The 19515-nt window shown below is 40.2% G+C and overlaps 1 protein-coding gene across 6 annotated transcripts in view; it reads left to right on the top strand.

The window, feature by feature from the left end:
* The first annotated feature begins 170 nt into the window (after positions 1-170).
* Positions 171-19515, top strand: part of LOC122550728 (paraspeckle component 1-like) — a 122755-nt gene continuing 103410 nt past the window's right edge. For 5 of the 6 annotated variants that reach the window (XR_006311930.1, XM_043691893.1, XM_043691891.1 and 2 more), the window contains exons 1-4: positions 171-617; positions 13963-14264; positions 16949-16978; positions 17522-17617. Coding sequence is in view for 5 of the 6 variants with exons in the window: in XM_043691893.1 (XP_043547828.1) it covers positions 303-617; positions 13963-14264; positions 16949-16978; positions 17522-17617 (743 nt within the window). In the remaining variant the exon portion in view is untranslated. The remainder of the gene's footprint in view (positions 618-13962; positions 14265-16948; positions 16979-17521; positions 17618-19515) is intronic. The other variant, XM_043691889.1, reaches the window with a different exon arrangement.

The raw sequence follows: 19515 nt of genomic DNA, 5'->3' as shown, positions 1-19515 counted from the left end.
TAAAACGAAATAGCGCAATGCCTAATGGGAATTGTAGTTCGGTTCGAAATCCATTTTTGAAAGGGGGAATTTAACGGTGGAGCGAGCGAGTTAGTTTCCCATAGTGCAATATTAGATTCCCTACCCCTGCCGGCAGGAGGCGTCATGGTTTTCAAGCAGTTGGAGGTTGTGATACGGCTGCCATTTTAAGTTTGAGTGCGGATAAGTGATATTCTTGTCACTGCTAACTAGTAATCAGGTTTCCCGTTAAATTTTTGTTTAAAAGTTTTTTTTATTGTGGGCTTCATAAAAGCCAATAAGAAATGCAGTCAAATCAGATGAATCGAAATTTGAAACAAGTACAATTGGAGAACAGTCGCAATTCTCCGATGAAAAGAGACTATGATACGGCGGATCTGGAAGGAACCGTGCCTGCTGAGGAAGGTGAGCCCCTGACAGTGGACATCAAGAATTTCCGCAGGCCAGGAGAGAAGACTTATACTCAGAGATGCAGGCTCTTTGTCGGAAATTTACCTACTGATATCACGGAAGAAGATTTCAAGAAATTGTTCCAGAAATATGGAGAGCCATCCGAGGTTTTTATCAACCGGGACCGCGGATTCGGCTTCATTCGCTTGGTAAGTTGAGCATATGTGTGTTAGATTTTATAGGCGCCATTTTTTTTTGCTAAACAGCTTTTTGGTTTCTCATTTCTGCCTTGAATCATAATTTACTAACTTCATACAATACATGATACCGATATGGGGATTTAAACATCTTTACAGTGCAGACCTCGAGTTTGTTTCTTCTTTATTGCTTGTATTTCCCCTTTTTTGTCTTGGCGAAATGTTTCAACAAACTTCCTGCTTGTCGGCAGCGATGTTTTTGCACTGGCTGTGACTGAGACGCAGTTCTAGATTAAATATCGCCCAAAGTGCATGCTTGTCGACAGTTTGAATTGCCTACTTTTATTATGCCTTCGTAAAAAGAATGTCGTGGTTGGCAAACGGTGTAGAAAAACAAAAGAATTAATTGTGGCTTGCAAGCAATTCAGTGCGCTCGTAGGTGTCGTTTTGCAAATTTCTTGAAAGACCGTTGTACAAACTTAGTGACAATTTGTAAGTTTACTTTCAAAACAGTGTGAAATTAACTTATGTACATTATTGAAACTGTTTTTTGACAATGGGCCTGAATTGACTCTGAAGAGCCTTAAACGAACAAAGATCTCGACATTGTCATTGCAACTATAACTAATGTCTAATTCAGTATATTCACCATGTACCGATTCTTTAGGACGTTATTGATGGGTGACGTAGACGAATTAGTTTAGTTTGCATTTATCTTCAAAATGTTGTTATAGTGCGTCTCCACACTTGGCCCTGTATTACCGAGATAAACAATCTTTTGTAAGATTGACATGATTGATCGCCGAGTTTGTGCCATCGATGTCGAAGTTCTGACTTGGGCCTAGCATAATGCCTTAAAATTGCATTTTATTATTTTGGATTTCTATAAAGCAGTTAGCAACTAGTTTACTGGGGATCTACTCTTCCTAAATTTCGTGAGATTATCAGCTCAACTTAATGAAGGATGTAAATAAGGCTTTAAGGAAATGTTGAGACAATGGGATAGATGCTGGAGGTCTCATGACCTGCTAATGAACTGCTGTGTCTACCGACACCCAGTACTGCATTGAATTGATGGAGCTGCATTCAGCACCCTCATCTGGACACAATCTATTCATCGAGGAGAAAGTGAGGACTGCAGATGCTGGAGATCAGAGCTGAAAATGTGTTGCTGGAAAAACGCAGCAGGTCAGGCAGCATCCAAGGAGCAGGAGAATCGACGTTTCGGGTGTGAGCCCTTCTTCAGAATTCCTGAAACGCCCGAAACGTCGATTCTCCTGCACCTTGGATGCTGCCTGACCTGCTGCGCTTTTCCAGCAACACATTTTCAGCCACAATCTATACATCCCTTATAGCATGGTCGTAAACCTCACTGTCATGAAAGTGGAAGTTTAGGAAAGAGGACTGCAGGATACTTATTTTTGAATCTTGTTCAGTACCGTTGAGACAGTGTGTTTGGTGCAAACAGCAGTGAAGTCTGGACAAGGCGGCAAGTTAAATTATTGCCATTTAGATCCCAGCATCACACTGATCGTGTGTGTTTTTTGGGTGAATTTATCATGTGTATATGTAATTTGTATTTAATGCCCCCATGTTGGTGTCTTGCCGAATGAAATTTTGGAGACATTGCACATGACTTTCTGCCACTTTTGTTCCATATGACAAGGTGTGGATTCAGAAATGCTGCATCTGGTATGATTACAATGAATGAACCAAACCTCATAAGGAGAGAGTATCAATGGCCAATAGATTGCTTAGGGTTGAACTTTATTCCATGGACTTGAACAGAATGTAGGCTGATAGGGAGCCCTGCCCCCCCCCCAAGTGCTGTAAAGTTGGAACTGACATCTTTTGAACCAAAACATTGCTGTGCTAGATGTGCATAAAAAGGTCTAATTTTAACTGCAGTTGTAGGAGACTAATTCATTTGAAACCTGTCCAAAACTTACCAGGCACATACTTGCAAAGTCCTCTAACAAGAGTTCACCTGGATTGTATACATCACTCAATTAAAGTTGCTAAAATCTTGTCACTACAGCATTATTTCTGAGACCTTGCTCATTGCAAGTTGAATAAAAAGCAACACATGTATGCTTGCACGTCTTTTCTGGGAGACTGCTAGGAGGGTGGTAACTCAAATTGAAGAGTGTGGAATATGAAATAGAGAATGTTTTTGTGGTTTCCAATGAATGAAAGTGGTGGAGGCTGGTACAATTCCAACATTAAAAAGACATTTGGAAGGATATATGAATAGGAAGGATTTGGAGAGATATGGGCTGGGTGCTGGCAGGTGGGACTAGATTGGGTTGGGCTATCTGGTTGGTATGGACGGGTTGGACCGAAGGGTCTGTTTCCATGTTGTACATCTCTATGACTGTACAAATGAAAAACCTTGTGTAGGTAGTGAAATGACAAGTGATGTGTAAGTTGAGGTGACTAGGAATGGAGCATGAGGACATGAGGAGCATGAGAAAGAAAGGGGTAAGTATGGAATGAATCTAATGAAGGTCCATTAATCATGGGAGGGGAAGCTGTCGAAGAGGTTTTTTTTCAGAAATCAGTCATGAAACAGGTGATGCACTGTCATCTTCACTAGAAGCTGAGTGTTAGGGTTGTTACTTTTCTTTTTGACCTCTAAGTATGGCATGCTGGCCCATGAGTGTGTGGTTATGACCTGGTGCCCGAAATCCAGACTCTTGCCTATTGGTAAAGGTTTCTGTCTCGAGAGTGAAGGCAGCTATAGGAGTTGACCATGACAGAAAATTGGAGTGGAGTCCTGCATTGGTAATGTCATTTGTCGGGGAGATTTCTTTTTTATTTTGCAGCTCCAACAACAGGACTGGTACGAATCAACAGTGTTGGTTTCATCATTTTCTTTGCGACTACAAATAATGCTGAATTTGGAACATGGAGCTCTGGATCTCTGTATTGTTCAACTAAGCCAGGACAGGGCTCTTTTCCTTGCTAGAAAAGGAGATTTAATTTATTACATTCAAATTTTACCATGTGCTTAGAACATAGAGATGCAATTGGCTTTAAAAACAATGACACCGCGTCCCTGTGCCAGGGCTGCCTTCCAATGGGGTTTGGTGGTGTCTTGCTATGGCCTGCAATAGGTACTAGAAGTCATCTCTTGGTGGGCAAATTAGGAACACACTGGACAGGAGAATTTACCAAAGAAGATCTGAGATTTAACTTCTATAAAAGGCTGAGATCTTACTTTTGGCTTGATGACAAGTATGGATCCACTTAGTCTGTTCTGTCACTCACCTCCACCCAGGCATCAAGGATAGATTCTGTGAGACACTTTGTGCTGGCGATCGGTTCTTTTCACAAGGTTTTGCACAGGAGATGCAATTCACACAAAGCAACAAACAGTTAGTTTATTAAATCTTGTACAAGCTAGGTGGCCCCCCTGCCCCCCCCCCCCCCCCCCCCCCCCGCAGCCATGCAAGGTTGAGTCAAAGTGAGGCCCTGAACAAAGAAAAAACATCCTTTTATACAGCACAGTTGGCCATGCTTAGAGATATTCTGGCTACTCCCCACAGTCACATACCGCTCAAGACAACCCCCAGTTACTCAGCCCCTAACCCTAACCTTACCCCAGGTGCAATGGCAGGATGAGATCACCGTTGGGGATAATGCTAATGCCTTCATCCTGGGGAATAGTTATGCAGACGATTTCCTGACTTTCATTCCACAAGGCAATGCAGGTGCGACATACCTCTGGCCAGAAAGCATTTCTGAATGGAAGAGATTGAACAATAGTTTAACTTGACAATAGCAAGGGGGAGTAGTAGCAAATGACTGTCTAAAAGAAGTGCCAACTACAATGGATGGTCACCCACATTCTTTCATGATTGCCATCCCCACCAAAGACAGTGCAGTTTAACCCTTTAAATGGGAATCTCTCTTTGGATATTAATCTGTTAACATTACACTGAGAACCAAGGGACCAAGAGTTTGGTATACTTTCCTTTATTGGTCAGAGCATTAAGTACAGGAGTTTGGATGTCATGTTGTGGCTGTACAGGGCATTGGTCAGGCCACCTTTGGAATATTGTGTGCAATTCTCATCTCCCTATAAGAAGGATTTTGTGAAACTTCAAAGAGTTCAGAAAAGATTTGCAAGGATGTTGCTGGGGTTGGAGGGTTTGAGCTATAGGGAGAGGCAGTATAAGCTGGGGCTATTTTCCTTGGAATGTTTGAGGCTGACGGGTGACCTTTTTATAGAGGTTTATGAAATCATGAGGGGCATAGATAGGGTAAATAGATAAATATCTTTTTTCCCTGTGTGGAGGAATTCAGAACAAGAGGGCATGGGTTGAGGGTGAGAGAGGAAAGATTTAAAAGAGACCTAAGGGGCAACTTTTTCATGCAGTGGGTGATGTGTGTATGGAGTGAACTGCCAGAGGGAGTGGTAGCAGCTGGTACAATTGCAATATTTAAAAGGCATCTAAATGGGTATATGAATAGGAAGAGTTTAGAGGGATATGGGCCAAGTACTGGCAAATGGGACTATATTAGGTTAGGATATCTTGTCAGCATGGATGAGTTGGATCAAAGGGTCTGTTTCCATGCTGCACATCTCTGACCCTATGACTGTTTCTGGGAACTTCTGTGTAAGGATTGGTGCTGATTTTGCAGTTGGCCAACATACATAATAAAAGAACAGAAATTGGACATGGTGGCACAGTAGTTTGCACTGCTGCCTCACAGTGCCAGAGACCTTAGTTCAATTCAACTGTCAGGTCACTGTGTAGAGTTTGTATATTCTCGGCGTGGCTGTATGTGTTTCCACTGGGTGTTCTGGTTTTCCTCCCAAAGATGTGCAGTTTAGGTGGATTAGCCATGGTAAATGCAGGGTTACAGAAATGGGATAGACCTGGGTGGGATATTCTTCCTGAGAATTGGTATGGACTCGATGGACCAAAGGTCTGCTTCGACTCTAGGGATTCTATGATTCTAAATTGCTGGAACTATGCTGTTATGATGGATTCTATTGCATGCGGTGACTACCAAATCACATAACATCAGAAATTGCCCTGGAAGCATCCCAAACCATACCACCGGCACCAGCTGGTTTTTCACTAGATGCACCCCCTTACTGTGATACTGATCACTCCCTGGTATCTAGCAACATCAACATTAGCTAACGAAACTATATACCACACCAAACAAAACAGAGCTGTCATTAACACAATTTTTTCACTTTCACACTAGGCGACCGTGAAGTATCACACTGTCATTATGTATTGTATTATATAATGCTGGTTGAAACTCCTCATTTCTGATGAAGGGCTTTTGCCCGAAACATCGATTTTCCTGCTCCTTGGATGCTGCCCAACCTGCTATGCTTTTCCAGCACCATTCTAATCTTGACTGTGAAGTATCATTAAAGTCAGGTCATCTGCACAACACCCTATATAAATTACACTTGAAATGGGAGAATAGATTGCTAATTGGTGTGAAGTTTATTTGATTAAAATGAAGTTCATTAATACACTGTGAAGTGCCCTTGTGATCTACAAACATGTTCCTAGCAAATGAACCCTAGATGCCCTCCGCTTTCAGAATTGAATTTCAGCAGACTGTCTATTGTCAGGGTGGTAATGGTTTAGAGATTAATTTAACTCTGTGAATCGGGTCGGCCAGGAAGTCTGGAGGGAACGCAGATTTCAGGTTGCGATCAGACTAGGCATGAGTAAGTTTTGGGGCTGATTGTCCTGCTGCTGCCTCTTAGTGAGTTGATGTGAAATAGTAATGCGCATGAAGTTATGAAGAAGACATTAGAACATAGAACAATACAGCACAGAACAGGCCCTTCGGCCCACGATGTTGTGCCAAACATTTGTCCTAGCTTAAGCACCCATCCATGTACCTATCCAATTGCCACTTAGTTCACCAATGATTCTGACTCTGCCACTCCCACAGGCAGCACATTCCATGCCCCCACCACTCTCTGGGTAAAGAACCTACCCCTGACATCTCCCCTACACCTTCCACCCTTCACCTTAAATTTATGTCCCCTTGTAACACTCTGTTGTACCCGGGGAAAAAGTTTCTGATTGTCTACTCTATCTATTCCCCTGATCATCTTATACACCTCTATCAAGTCACCCCTCATCCTTCTCCGTTCCAATGAGAAAAGGCCTAGCACGCTCAACCTATCCTCGTACGACCTATTCTCCATTCCAGGCAACATCCTGGTAAATCTCCTCTGCACCCTCTCCAAAGCTTCCACATCTTTCCTAAAATTAAGAACCCTACCGTTAACCCTGTATTCCGCATTCTTATTTGTCCTTCCAAAATGGACAACCTCACACTTGGCAGGGTTGAACTCCATCTGCCACTCCTCAGCCCAGCTCTGCATCATATCTAAGTCACTTTGCAGCCAACAACAGCCCTCCTCACTATCCACAACTCCACCAATCAAGCAAACCAACTAATTTGAGTGTGGCTTGCAAATCGAAAGGGAACAAACTTCCAGGATGAGTTTGCAACTGTATAGAAATAATAGTATATGGAGTATTTTCTTGGAAAAAAGTGAACTGTTAAATGCCACACTGTCATTATACATTGTGCTATGTAATGCTGGTTGAAAATCCCTGCTAATGGACACCATTTGGGAGCTGGGACGACATAGGAAGGAATGAATAGTGTAATGGGCCCAAATTTGACAGCGGCAACCATGAAGCTGGGCGGAGGTGATCATTTCTGAAACTTCCATAAATGTGGAAAGATTAGATTAGATTACTTTCAGTGTGGAAACAGGCCCTTCGGCCCAACAAGTCCACACCGACCCGCCGAAGCGTAAGCCACCCAGACCCATTCTCCTACATTTACCCCTTCACCTAACACTACGGGCAATCTAGCATGGCCAATCCACCTACACTTTTTTTGGATTGTGGGAGGAAACCGGAGCACCCGGAGGAAACCCACGCAGACACGGGGAGAATGTGCAAACTCCACACAGGGTCGCCTGAGGCGGGAATTGAACCCGGGTCTTTGGCGCTGAGGCAGCAGTGCTAACCACTGTGCCACCGTGCCGCCCACAAAAGATGGTTGGAGCTCTACTTGTTGAGTATCATGGGAATGTCTTTAGAGCAATACACAAAGAGATTGCAGTTTGTAAAATCATGCACCTATCCTGAGACATTGCTGTTTCATTCTGATAGATGGCAGTTGAGATGAGTTTCTCACATTGGCAGATGCACGAGAAGTGTCCTGAATGAGACAGGTCTCCTCTTGCCTTCATGGACATTGCCATTGCCTCCTTTCCTGTCGGCAGAGATATTTTTTAAAAAAGGTCGAACTACTGCTCCTGGATATTGGTTTTGCTTTCCATTAGAGCATGTCCAGTTACATCGGTTGCAGTGCTATTAAGTCAGTGAGCTGTATTCAGGAACCATTTAGGTAAAAACAATGACTGCAGATGCTGGAAACCAGATTTTGGATTAGTGGTGCTGGAAGAGTACAGCAGTTCAGGCAGCAACCGAGGAGTTGCCTGAACTGCAGTGCTCTTCCAGCACCACTAATCCAAAATCGGGAACCATTTGTCTTTGTCCCACTTTTCTCTATGCTGCTATTGTTTGATTTCACAGATTCTAATGAGAATGTTTACCTGAATATCAGGGCTGACATCAAGATGTGCAACTTGGTACGGCTGATTTGAGAAGACCAAAGTGTGAAGGAAGGTGTGACTGAGGATAAGCAGTCTGTACTCATGTGGAACAGACTGGGCAGAAGAATGATTAGGTGGTGGGGGATAAAGGAGCTCACTGGAAAGGGAAAAGCTTCAGTCTATTTCCACACCAAAATTCTTCATTACTACTAGGTACCGCTGATGAAACAGCCTGTACAACCTGACAGGCTATATTGAATCTTGAAGGGGTAGGCATCTTGGTTGCAGTTTATTATTTCCTGAGATGGACAGATGCCATCATGGCAGTTTTGTGTGAATAATTGAGTGGCGACTGTGTCTTGACGCAATGATCTAAATAGCAAATATTTGAAGGTCAAACTGGCAAGTTGAAAATGGCTGTGGGATACTGGCTTTGTAAATGGTGACATTGAATATCAAATCAAGGAAGTCATAGTAAATTGTTGTTGAGAACTTTTTTTTATTTAAAATCAATTTTGGTTTGGACTGTGAGCTGAAAGTGACCTTTTAGGGCCATGTGAACCAGCTTATTTTTAAATAAAGCAAACTGATTGGATACCATGCCTGGAAGTTAATTGCATTTTGATTCTTTGCGCACTTAACATTCCAGATGTTTTAATTGCAGAGATGCGTTATGCTCATAGCAGATATTGAATGTTAAGTGGAGCCCCATAGCAAGACAGCCGGTCTAACAAAGAGAAATCAAATGTTGGAACTGTGTTTACATTAGAAGGTTTGTGGTTTTGAGTGCCATAGGGTGGAGAATTGATTGCTTCCTGGTTATTTTCAGTTTATTATAAGCTCAGAGAATAAACTCCGTTATAAGCAGTATGTGAATATTCCTGGAGTCTACTGGAAGCTGTTTGCATGCATTAGTGTCTTCAGATGCCAAAAAAGATACAATTCCATGTGTCTGTGAGATTGTGGATCGTGAAGACTAGTGTGAACTGGCCAGTTTCATCTCATTTTTGATTTATCCCTTACTAAAACTGGCAAACGCACACAGTTGAGTGACAGGTAGAATCAAAAGCAAACTGGGTTTAAATCATAAACATTAACAAAACAATTTTGTTAAACTTGTACTTTAAAGTTACAGTATTAATTGTTAATCTTTTTGTTTAAGATATAAACTTTTGTCTATAGTTATTCACAATTTGTTACTGGCTATTCAAAAAGTCAAGTTAAAAACCATTGGAGTAAATTTTTGAGGGTCATTATTGTAATTCTACTGTGTTGTGAATACAGGAATAGGAAGGCTAATCTGATTTGGCTGCTTGTCTTCCTAGCATAACACTGATTAATTGGGCCATAGTGTGTACAGCTCTGGGCAGTACTTTTAAGAGTGCAGTATAGGGAAGCTATTATGAGTTGTTTGCAATTTGTGTTGTAGTCATCATGCTCTGAATGTTGACATTTGGCTTACTGAATTCTGAGGCATTTGCTAGTTTGATCATGCTCATGATTAGCACTGCTGCCTCTCAGTGCCAGAGACCCGGGTTCAATTCCTGACTCCGGCAACTATCTGTGTGGAGTTTGCACATTCTCCTCATGTCTGCATGGGTTTCCTCCGGGTGCTCCGGTTTCCTCCCACAATCTTAAAAAAAAAAATGTGCAGATTAGGTGAATTAACCATGCTAAATTGCCTGTCGTGTTAGGTGAAGGGGTAAATGTAGGGGAATGGGTCTGGGTGGGTTGCTCTTCGGAGGTTAGGTGTGGACTTATTGGGCCAAAGGGCCTGTTTCCGCACTGTAAGTAATCTAATCCTAATCTAAACCATTCGGACAGGGTTGTTTTTGAGGTGTTTTCAATTAACGGTTGAAGTCACTCAGCAGTTGAAAGATTATAGTAAGTTGGAAAAAGACACCCACTGAAACAGGAGTAAGCTTATTGCAGAACAAAACTGTTTAGCTGGAGTACGGAAAGGGAACTGAATGTAACTGAATCATTGAGGAGTTACACAATTGGATATCACTGCTCTGTTAGAACACAATGATGCTCCAGGATTTAGTAGGCAGTTAAATGTTGTCAGGACTTTAGACAAGTCTTGGGAGCTCAGAAGCTATGTGACATTACTAGTTTAGTGCACCAGAAAGTGAGAGTTGAAAACCTGCAGTGATTTCACTTTTCAAAAATTTGGGGAGCATTATTTTGGCAAAGAAAGGTAGATTGCCAGACGTGAGCAATTATTGAGGCATTCTATGACCTAAGAGAGATTTTAAAAGTTTGGTCTACAAACCAAACCATTGGGCTCACGTGCATGGTTCGGTGAGGTTTGATGACTCCTCGTGTCATTGGAACCTGGAGGCTGTTGAGGATTGCTATTTGCTATTTTTCAAAACAATTGAATCCTGTGCCTTAATTTTGACTAAGTTGTTGACCTCTCACTTGGTTTACATTTTAAAAAAAAGACTTACTGGTTCCAGCTGGAATTCAGCATAAAGCTTGACTACCCTTGTTAAGTTCTTTTTCTTAAGATTCTTACACACTAGATGCAACTGCAACTTTTGTGAACAGCCAACATTTATTAAGCATAGCAAGCTGTGGAGGAACCTTTAACACTCCTAGCAATGTTCGCGAAGCCATGTCAAGGGATCTCTCTCTGAATAAAAGAAACAGTCCCTCATTTATACAGTACAGGAGTTTCACATTACAGTCAGTAATGCCCACAAGATGACCCCCAGCCATTCCCCCACAGTCACATGCCACTCAAGACACAATGTAGTGATCACGCTGTTTCCAGAAACAGTGTAATGTAAATCCTTCCTTAATGGCCAGATCTATTGTGAATCATTTTTTAACTGCAGGGTGTAGTCAGAATTTTAATTGCAATGTTCTTATTGATTTCTGAATAGGGGTTGATAACGTAATTTTTTTTCTGAATAACTAAAAAATGGCCATGTAAATAGCTCTGGCAAGGAATAGGAATGTAAATTCCTTACGTTCTACCTATAAGACCGAGGCATACCACCCTAGCCTTGGGACATCCAATTTCCTGCAGGTCAGCAGAGCAAATTAACCCTTTAATATCTCACCCTGGTGTGTGTCCATAGCATGAAATATTCGAGCAGTTCACAGGAGGTTTACAAGATAAACCAGGGATTAGGGAGACCATTTAGTTAGCTGGAGCAGAGAAGGGTAAGAGCAAAAGTATTAAGTGATTGGGCCATGAATAGAGAAACTGTTCCCTGTGAAACAGGCAGGTAATCAAGCATTGCGGATGTAAAATAATTTCAAACTTAACCATTGCTAAAAGAAAATAGCAAAATGCAGCATTTGTCTTGCACTCACCAGGAATCAGAGCAGCCTTGGGCTCCTCCTTAAATTATACACCGTGAGATTGGTACTAATTGGGCTGTATTGGCATGGAGATGCAGCAAGGATAGTTAATTATCAATTTTAGTCTCAAGACTGATTTTGTTCTGATTGAATGAATGCATGATGTACAGAACAACCTGTATTATCTGAATGAAACTGGTGGGGAGTATTTTGTTTGGATAACTGAGTTCGGATAACGGATTGTTCAGGTAATGGATAGTATTGTTATGGAACCTTATGATTTTGTTCAATAGTTGAGATTGTTCTATATTGCTTCATGAATCTTAAGTATTCAAGCACTCTACTCTACCACCTTTTAAGGAACTATTCCAAAGACGCGTGCCTCAGAAAATGTTCGTCTAAATTCTTAAATGGCAATCCATGATTTTCTTTATTCAAACAGTGACTCCTAGTTCTACGTCCTACTGTGAAAGGAAATATCCTTCTTATGTCTACCCTTTGAGCCTCTCGCGATTGTGTTTCAACATAGTTATCTCTTAGTCATCTAAACTCCAGCGAATACAATCCTAACCTGTCCAGCCTTACAAGGCGACCTGCCCATTGCAGATACTTAGCTTGTACATCTGATTTAAAAACTTTATATAAGACCACCAAAAGTGTACACACTACTCCAGGTGCAGTTTTACTAGTGCCCTGTATAACTGAAGCATAACTTCCTCAGTTTGTATTCAGTTTCTCTTCCGATTAATGGTAATGTTCCGATGGCCTTTTTTTAAATTACTTGCTGTGCCTCCATTGTAACCTTTTGCAATTTGCACACAAGGACAATCTCATTCCTCTTCTTCTTGGAACGTTTCCATTATCTAAATGGTGAGACAATGTGCTTTTTATTCTCACTGTTGAAATGCATAAATTGACATCTTCCAAGGTTATATTTCACTTGCCACCTCTATGCCCACTCATGTAACCTATTCGTATCCTCTTGTACTCTCTGTGTGTCCACTTTGCAACAAAAATTAAAGCTGGAAAATTGAATGCATTAAGATAAGTGTTTCGCAGCCAGCGAGAGAGTTGGGATATTGGTGACAAACTGTCATCTGTAATTGCTTTTTAATTAGCAATTTGGGTGTCCTTGTGCAGCAAATTAGCTCATTTCAACAGGATGTATTGGGCATTTGGTTTATTGGAGTCATGGTGAACACAGTTTTGTGGTATTGGAAAATATTGATGTGTAAGCCAGGCCTTAATCTATGGCTTTAAGTGAGTCCAGTATCCCCAGTGGTGATATTTAGCTGCTGCTTCAAGTTTGAACAAGATGCTGGAAGTAGTTTACTATGGTTAACTATAAAATGCTTTTATTTGTCAACTTCCGACTGCTGCTGAGTATATTAGAAAATCATCTTTGTTATAGTGTCGTCCTGTTACATTCCTCCTCCTCCTCCCCCCCCCCCCCCCGCCCCCAGTCGAAGCAAAACGCTCAGATACTGTATAGTTTTACCTCTTGCATCTTTATTCCGGGCCCTAATGGGAGAGAGAACGATCACTCGTGTGCACAGAGGCATGCGTTTTTGGTCTTCTCTCGGACAACAGTTGCTTAATGAATTATGTAGTCATTTTACAGGGAGGAGCATCCAGAAAGAGCAACGTGCATATTAATTGGGTGACTATTACAATCAGCGAGCGTCATAGTAAAGATTGTGTTTTGCTGTTACATAATGAAATTCTTAATCTTAACTAGCTTCACATAATGAATGCTTTTCACCTTGTTTAACTGTCTTTGCATAATGAATGCTTCCTCATCTTGTTAAATGGCTCTACATATGAATGCTTTCCCACCTTGTCAACCCATTACACTTGCCTCCAGCACCCCATTGTTAATTGCAAGTTCTTATCTGATTCATGCTCAGCTGAACCTCTTGTTTCACAAAACTCAATACTTAACAATTTGCCTATCTGCTCATATCTTATACACTTCCTCATTAGAAATCTAATTACTTTTCATGAGGTTTCTCTTACAATTTCTATTTTTTAATGATGCATTGCTCTGAAGTTGTTTTTAAATGTTTTGTTCTTGAATTATCAAGATCATAAAATGTAGGAGCAGAAGTAGGCCAGTTGGCCCATTGAGGCCACTCCTGTTCAGTGAGAGCATGCTTGATCTGATGATCCCCCAACGCCACTTTTTCTGCTATATCTGTATAATCTTTAATTCTTTTTAAAAATTAGAAATCCATATATCTCAGCTTTGGATATACTTTGATTTAAGATTATAATGAAACTGATGAGACTGCAGTTAAAATTGTGTTCCAACTGTCCGTTTTCATCTGAATAATGTTTTCTGAAAGTTGAAATCTTAAGACAGAAAATTTGAATGTATCTTTCTATCGAGTTTAAAATGTTAAATGCTTTTCCATGCAGGAAACTAGAACATTAGCTGAAATTGCAAAAGCTGAACTTGACAGTACAATGCTGAGAAATCGACCTCTACGTATTCGTTTTGCCACTCATGGAGCAGCTTTGACTGTGAAGAATCTTTCTCCAGTGGTTTCCAATGAGTTGCTGGAGCAGGCGTTTTCTCAGTTTGGTCCAGTAGAACGAGCAATAGTTGTTGTTGATGACCGTGGGAAGCCTACAGGAAAAGGTTATGTGGAATTTGCAGCGAAGCCTGCTGCTCGCAAGGCTCTGGAAAGATGCTCAGATGGAGCATTTTTATTAACATCGTAAGTCTTTTTCTTCATTTTCTGAAGTAGTCTTGCATTTTGGCTAAATTGTGTGTGGGGTAGGTGCATTGCTTTCATTCAAAGATAGGCATAATTTCAATTTCTTTTCTTTTAAAAAAAAAAAGTTTAAATTTAATTCTTGCTTTGTCTAATCCTAACAGTTGATTGGAAAGTATAATACTCTAGGTTCATAATTATGACTTGATTTTGTTTTAACTGCAGTTTAACAGTGCAATCCCATTTCTTTTCAATTGCCTATAACTGTTGGTAATTTATTTTCCTAAGAATACCCCCTTCAGACCTAGTAGGAATTTTCATAATCTCTGCAGTGGAATTTAGTTTTTATTAGAGAATAAGGTTTAGGTTTTTATATATCTTTGAATAGTACTTCTAATCTTGCGACCTATATCACCTGAAGAATGCGAGCAGTGGATGTGTTGGAACACCCTGCCTTCAGTTTCTCCTGTGAGCCTGACTTGCAATTATATTGCCAGTTCTTCAAAAACTAGGGCAAAATCTTAGAACTCCTTGCCTGAGAGCACTGTGCATGACCATACACCATGTGGACTGAAGTGGCTCAAGGCAGCTCACTACTACTTTGTAAAAGGCAATTGGGGATGGTAATAAATACTAGATTAGTCTGTGATGCCTTTATCCCATGAACATATAGCAATGAGATATTATTTTTGTGGGCAATTTGGTGTATGGATTGGTAAACATCATGTTACTTTACTGAATGTAAACATTGAAGTATGAGGAATTCTTGTGTATTTTTAAAAATCATTTCTAACAAGCCAATAAAACAGAATATTGACGGGAAGTTTTGCAGTTATGATTGTAAGTAAATGCCAACCTCCAGCTTAATCTTCTCCTTGCTTCATATTAAAAATTGGGACAACAACCACTAAGCAAAATGAATATCTATAAATTGAATATCATGTGAATTCACAATGTACATTATGAATTATTTCAACGAAGTCACAGTATTTAACAATCTCACATTTCTTTAAAGGAAGCTTATCTGGAATAATTGAGTTGTGGAGTCTGTTTATTGGATGCTATCTCAATCATTTTCCATAGAAGCTTTGTTAACATGCTATCGTTTTGGGTGCATTCTTGGTTCTGAATATGTATTGTTTTCACATTCAAATGTTCACTTGCTCTAAATTTGGCAATTTACTTATGTCTGCTTATAAGCATGTGGCTTGATCTGAGGTGATTAGCATGGATGTGTTTAAGGGGAAGCAGGTAAAGAAGAGAGAAGTCAGTTAAGCTGGTTAGCTTAGCATGTCAGAGGTTAAAATGTTAGAATAGATTATAGCAAGGTATTGGAGTAAGTTCTAAGGTAATTGGGCAGGGTCAACATGGTTTTGTGAAAGAACAATGTTTGACTAATCTATTGGAATTCTTTTGAGGAGAGCAGGTGCTTTGGATAAAGGGAGATAGGTGGATGTACTGTGCTCAAATTTCTAGGAGGTATTTGATAAAGATGAAACATCAAATAAAAACTCACATTGTAGACAATAGCATATTGGCAAGCTAGAAGTTTGTGTGCTTACATTATTTCTTGTTAGCCATAAATGCTTCTCTTTCAGCTGGAAGTATATAGTCAGTGGTGTACTGCAGGCTTCGGCACTGGGATCTTGCCTGTTGGCAATCTGTGTAAATTATTTGGCTGAAGGAGTAGAAGATATGTCACCAACAAATTTGGCAACCGTAAAAGATACGAAAGGAAATTGTGAAGAGATTACAAGTGTATGAAGAAGATACGGATAGATAAAACGAGTGGGAATAGATATGGCAAATAGCGTATAATGTTAGGAAATGTAAAAGAATGAAAAGCTTATCTAAGCATCAAGAGCTCTTAAGATGCAGAAGAATCTGGATGTCCTCATGAATGAATCTCAAACAGTTAGAATGCAGGTACGCCAACTATTTAGGAAAGCTAACAACATTCTTTCAGCTGGGGAATTAAATACAAAAAAGGGAGGTTATTCTTCAATTATATAGGGCACTGGTGAGTTCCACAATTGGAATTTGTCTCCTTTTTTTATTTAAGGAAGGATGTTAATGTGTTTCAGACCTTTCAGAGAAGGCTTGCCAGACGAGTGTCTGGAATGGGAAGGTTATGAGGAAAGGTCAGACTAGACTTGTATCTGGAATTTAGATCAGGTAAGTGGTGACTTGATTGAAACCCTGATGGGTCTTGATGGATTAAATATTTGTTCATATGGCAGAATATGGAACTGTAAGGGTGGGGGGGTCATCTACTTAAGATACAAGACACAAGGTGAAATTTCTTCCTCCAGGATTGAGTCACACTTACCCTGAAATGGTAGGGGGAGGGATGGTAGATTCTTATTTAATAACATGTTGAAAGGTTATCGTGGATAGATGGGAATGTGAATGAGGTTAGAATCCAATTAGCCAGGATCTTATTGAATGGTGAAGCAGGCTGAATGGCCTACTCCTCCTAATTCGTATGATTTTCAATGTTTTTAAGGTTTTTTTCTTGATAATGCATCCTTCCATTATTTTACATGGTAAAGAGGCTGATTTAGAGCTTAAACACTGATTTAGACATGCTTGGCCTGTTTCTGTAAATATACTATGAAGTTAACCACAATCACATGCAAAATATATATGATTATTACCTGACAGCGAACCAATATTGTTTCCCATAGGACTTCCAATATGACGAACCAGGCGATAAAGTAAGAGAATTTCATGGTTTTTAAAAAAATGTGACTTGTGTAGATAACTATATTTACAATGAATTTCCCGGTTTCCTGAAAACCAAATAGATACTGATGAATAAACACCCAAGCTGCTGAATGGATCTTTGGATTTAAGAACCCACTAAGGAAACACTGTGGGGGAAAAAATGGTAGATTAATACAACTCTTAAATTTGTCTTGCCGTTAACTGTCAATTGTACACTTTTAAGACTTTGTGTCTTAGTTTTACCCTTTTTCACACATCTGTTCCCTTTTATAAGCACGTTTCTGAAATCTGTTTACACTAGCATAGAAACACTGCGGACATTTTTCATATGATCAACAACATTAATATAGGACAGTTACACAATCACCTACAATCTGCAGCTGTTTTAAGGTAGGATTCTATAAGTTGGATCCTTCTCCAAATATACATTGTTTCGTGCAAGCTGTTGAAGAACATGGTTATTCTATTTAATATAATATTTTAATGGTTATCAACCTTTTCAGCTATAACATTTATCTGTCATTGCTTTCCAGCTCTCCTCGTCCTGTTATTGTGGAGCCCATGGAACAGTTTGATGATGAAGATGGGCTTCCTGAAAAACTACTGCAAAAGAACACACAATACCACAAGTAAATGTTTCAGGTCTTCGTTTATTTGCTGGGTGCAAAAAAAATCTCCATTTGCTTTGACCTGTGTATAATTTTTGGGGTTTGCATTCATTTGAGTGGTACATTTCTGTTCAACAAAGATGATCTTGCATCATTTTTCTGTTTGCAAATCACATGATAAATCACTTTTTTGTTTTTCTGAAGGAAAATGTTACTGTTTCGTGGTCTTAGCATTTTCTGTCTTAAGGCTGAGAGCATAAGTGATGCTGGGAATGCATTCCATGACTAATATTTGATACTTTATGCTGAAAGCAGCTCCATAATTTTGAGCAGGAAACTTTCATTTTTGGCGCTTAACATGAAAGTCAATGATTCCTGTCAAAGATATATTGATTACATTTGCTGAGAACAATCTACAACGCATTTATGGACTATGGTCACTATCTTGATTTAGAGGGTTTTTTTGTTGGTAGGTCGAAGAGTTTCTTGTACTGTATGATTCTACATTAAATTCAAAGGTGATTATCTTCACAGTTTATGACTATATTGACTTGTTACCCCTTATTTAAGGGTTCAGTCCATCAAGGGAGGCTACGCTGAAGTTGATAGCACTGAACTATCTGGCTTTTTTTTTTGTGATCCTGAAGTCCCTATATCTCTCTTCACCCCCAAATTTGTACATGTCACTTTGATCGTAATTATCAAACCCACTATCTTGAAAGCAAATAAATTAAAAAAAATAAGGAACTGGTTTCATTTGCAGTAGTGGAGTTGCCATCCAAATACTATTTAGAAATAGTTATTGGAATATGTACATACTGGATTGTATAGAAGATAGTTCGCACAACCGTAAGAATCATAGAATCCCTTCAGTGTGGAAGCCAATTGTTCTCACTTTTGAGTCCACACTGCCCCTCTGAAGAGCACCCCATCTAGACCTGTCTCCCACCCCATACTCGATGACTTGCATTTCCCATGGCTAATCCACCAAACCTATGCATTCCTGGTCACTGGGCAATTCAGCCTGGTCAATCCACCTCACCAGCACATCTTTGGACTGAGGGAGGAAACTGAAACATGTGGAGGAAAAACACACAGACACTCGGAGAATGTGCAAACTCTACGCAAACAGTCACCCAAGGGTGGAATTGAGGCAGCAATACTAACCATGAGCCACTGTGCCGCTTGAAATGGAGAAAAGTAGAAGAAAATGAGGACTGCAGATGCTGGAGATCAGAGTCGAGAATATGGTCTTGAAAAAGCACAGCAGGTCAGGCAGCATCTGAGGAGCAGGAGAACCGATGTTTTGGGCATAAGCCCTCCCTCCCTTCCTTCCTGATGAAGGGCTTATACCTGAAACGTCAATTCTTCTGCTCCTCAGATGCTGCCTGACCTGTGCTTTTTCAGCACCACACTCTCAACTGGAGAAAAATAGATGCTATTACCCTATGAAATGACAGTCTAGGTTGCAGAAATTGATATTAAGAGCTTCTCCATTTCCATCTTGTGCATTAGTCATACTTTTTTTTTAAAGAGCTTGATGAAAGTACTGGTGTGTTTGAGATTAGCCATAAAATTAGCACAGAAGTAGGCCATTCAGCTCATTAAATGTGTTCTTTATTGTTTTGAGATTATTTCAATATGCTATTCAGATTTAAGATAATGCACAGGTAGTCAATGATGCTCAGGAATCTGTTTAGCTCAGTTGGCTGGATTGTTGGTTTGCAGAGTAGTATGATACAAACAGTGGGTTCAATTCCCATCACTGGTTTGAGGTTACCATGAAGGACTCTCCTTCTCAACCTCTTCCCTCGCCTGAGGTCTGGTGGTCCTCAAGTTAAATCACCACCAATCGCTTCTCTCTAATAAGAGAGCAGCCCCTATGATCTGGTAAGACTATGACGACACAACAAGTCTAT

Source organism: Chiloscyllium plagiosum, chromosome 6 (assembly GCF_004010195.1).
Source record: "Chiloscyllium plagiosum isolate BGI_BamShark_2017 chromosome 6, ASM401019v2, whole genome shotgun sequence".
NCBI classification, from domain to species: domain Eukaryota; kingdom Metazoa; phylum Chordata; class Chondrichthyes; order Orectolobiformes; family Hemiscylliidae; genus Chiloscyllium; species Chiloscyllium plagiosum.
Note: the sequence above shows the minus strand (reverse complement) of the source record. Positions and strands in the feature narration are given on the sequence as shown.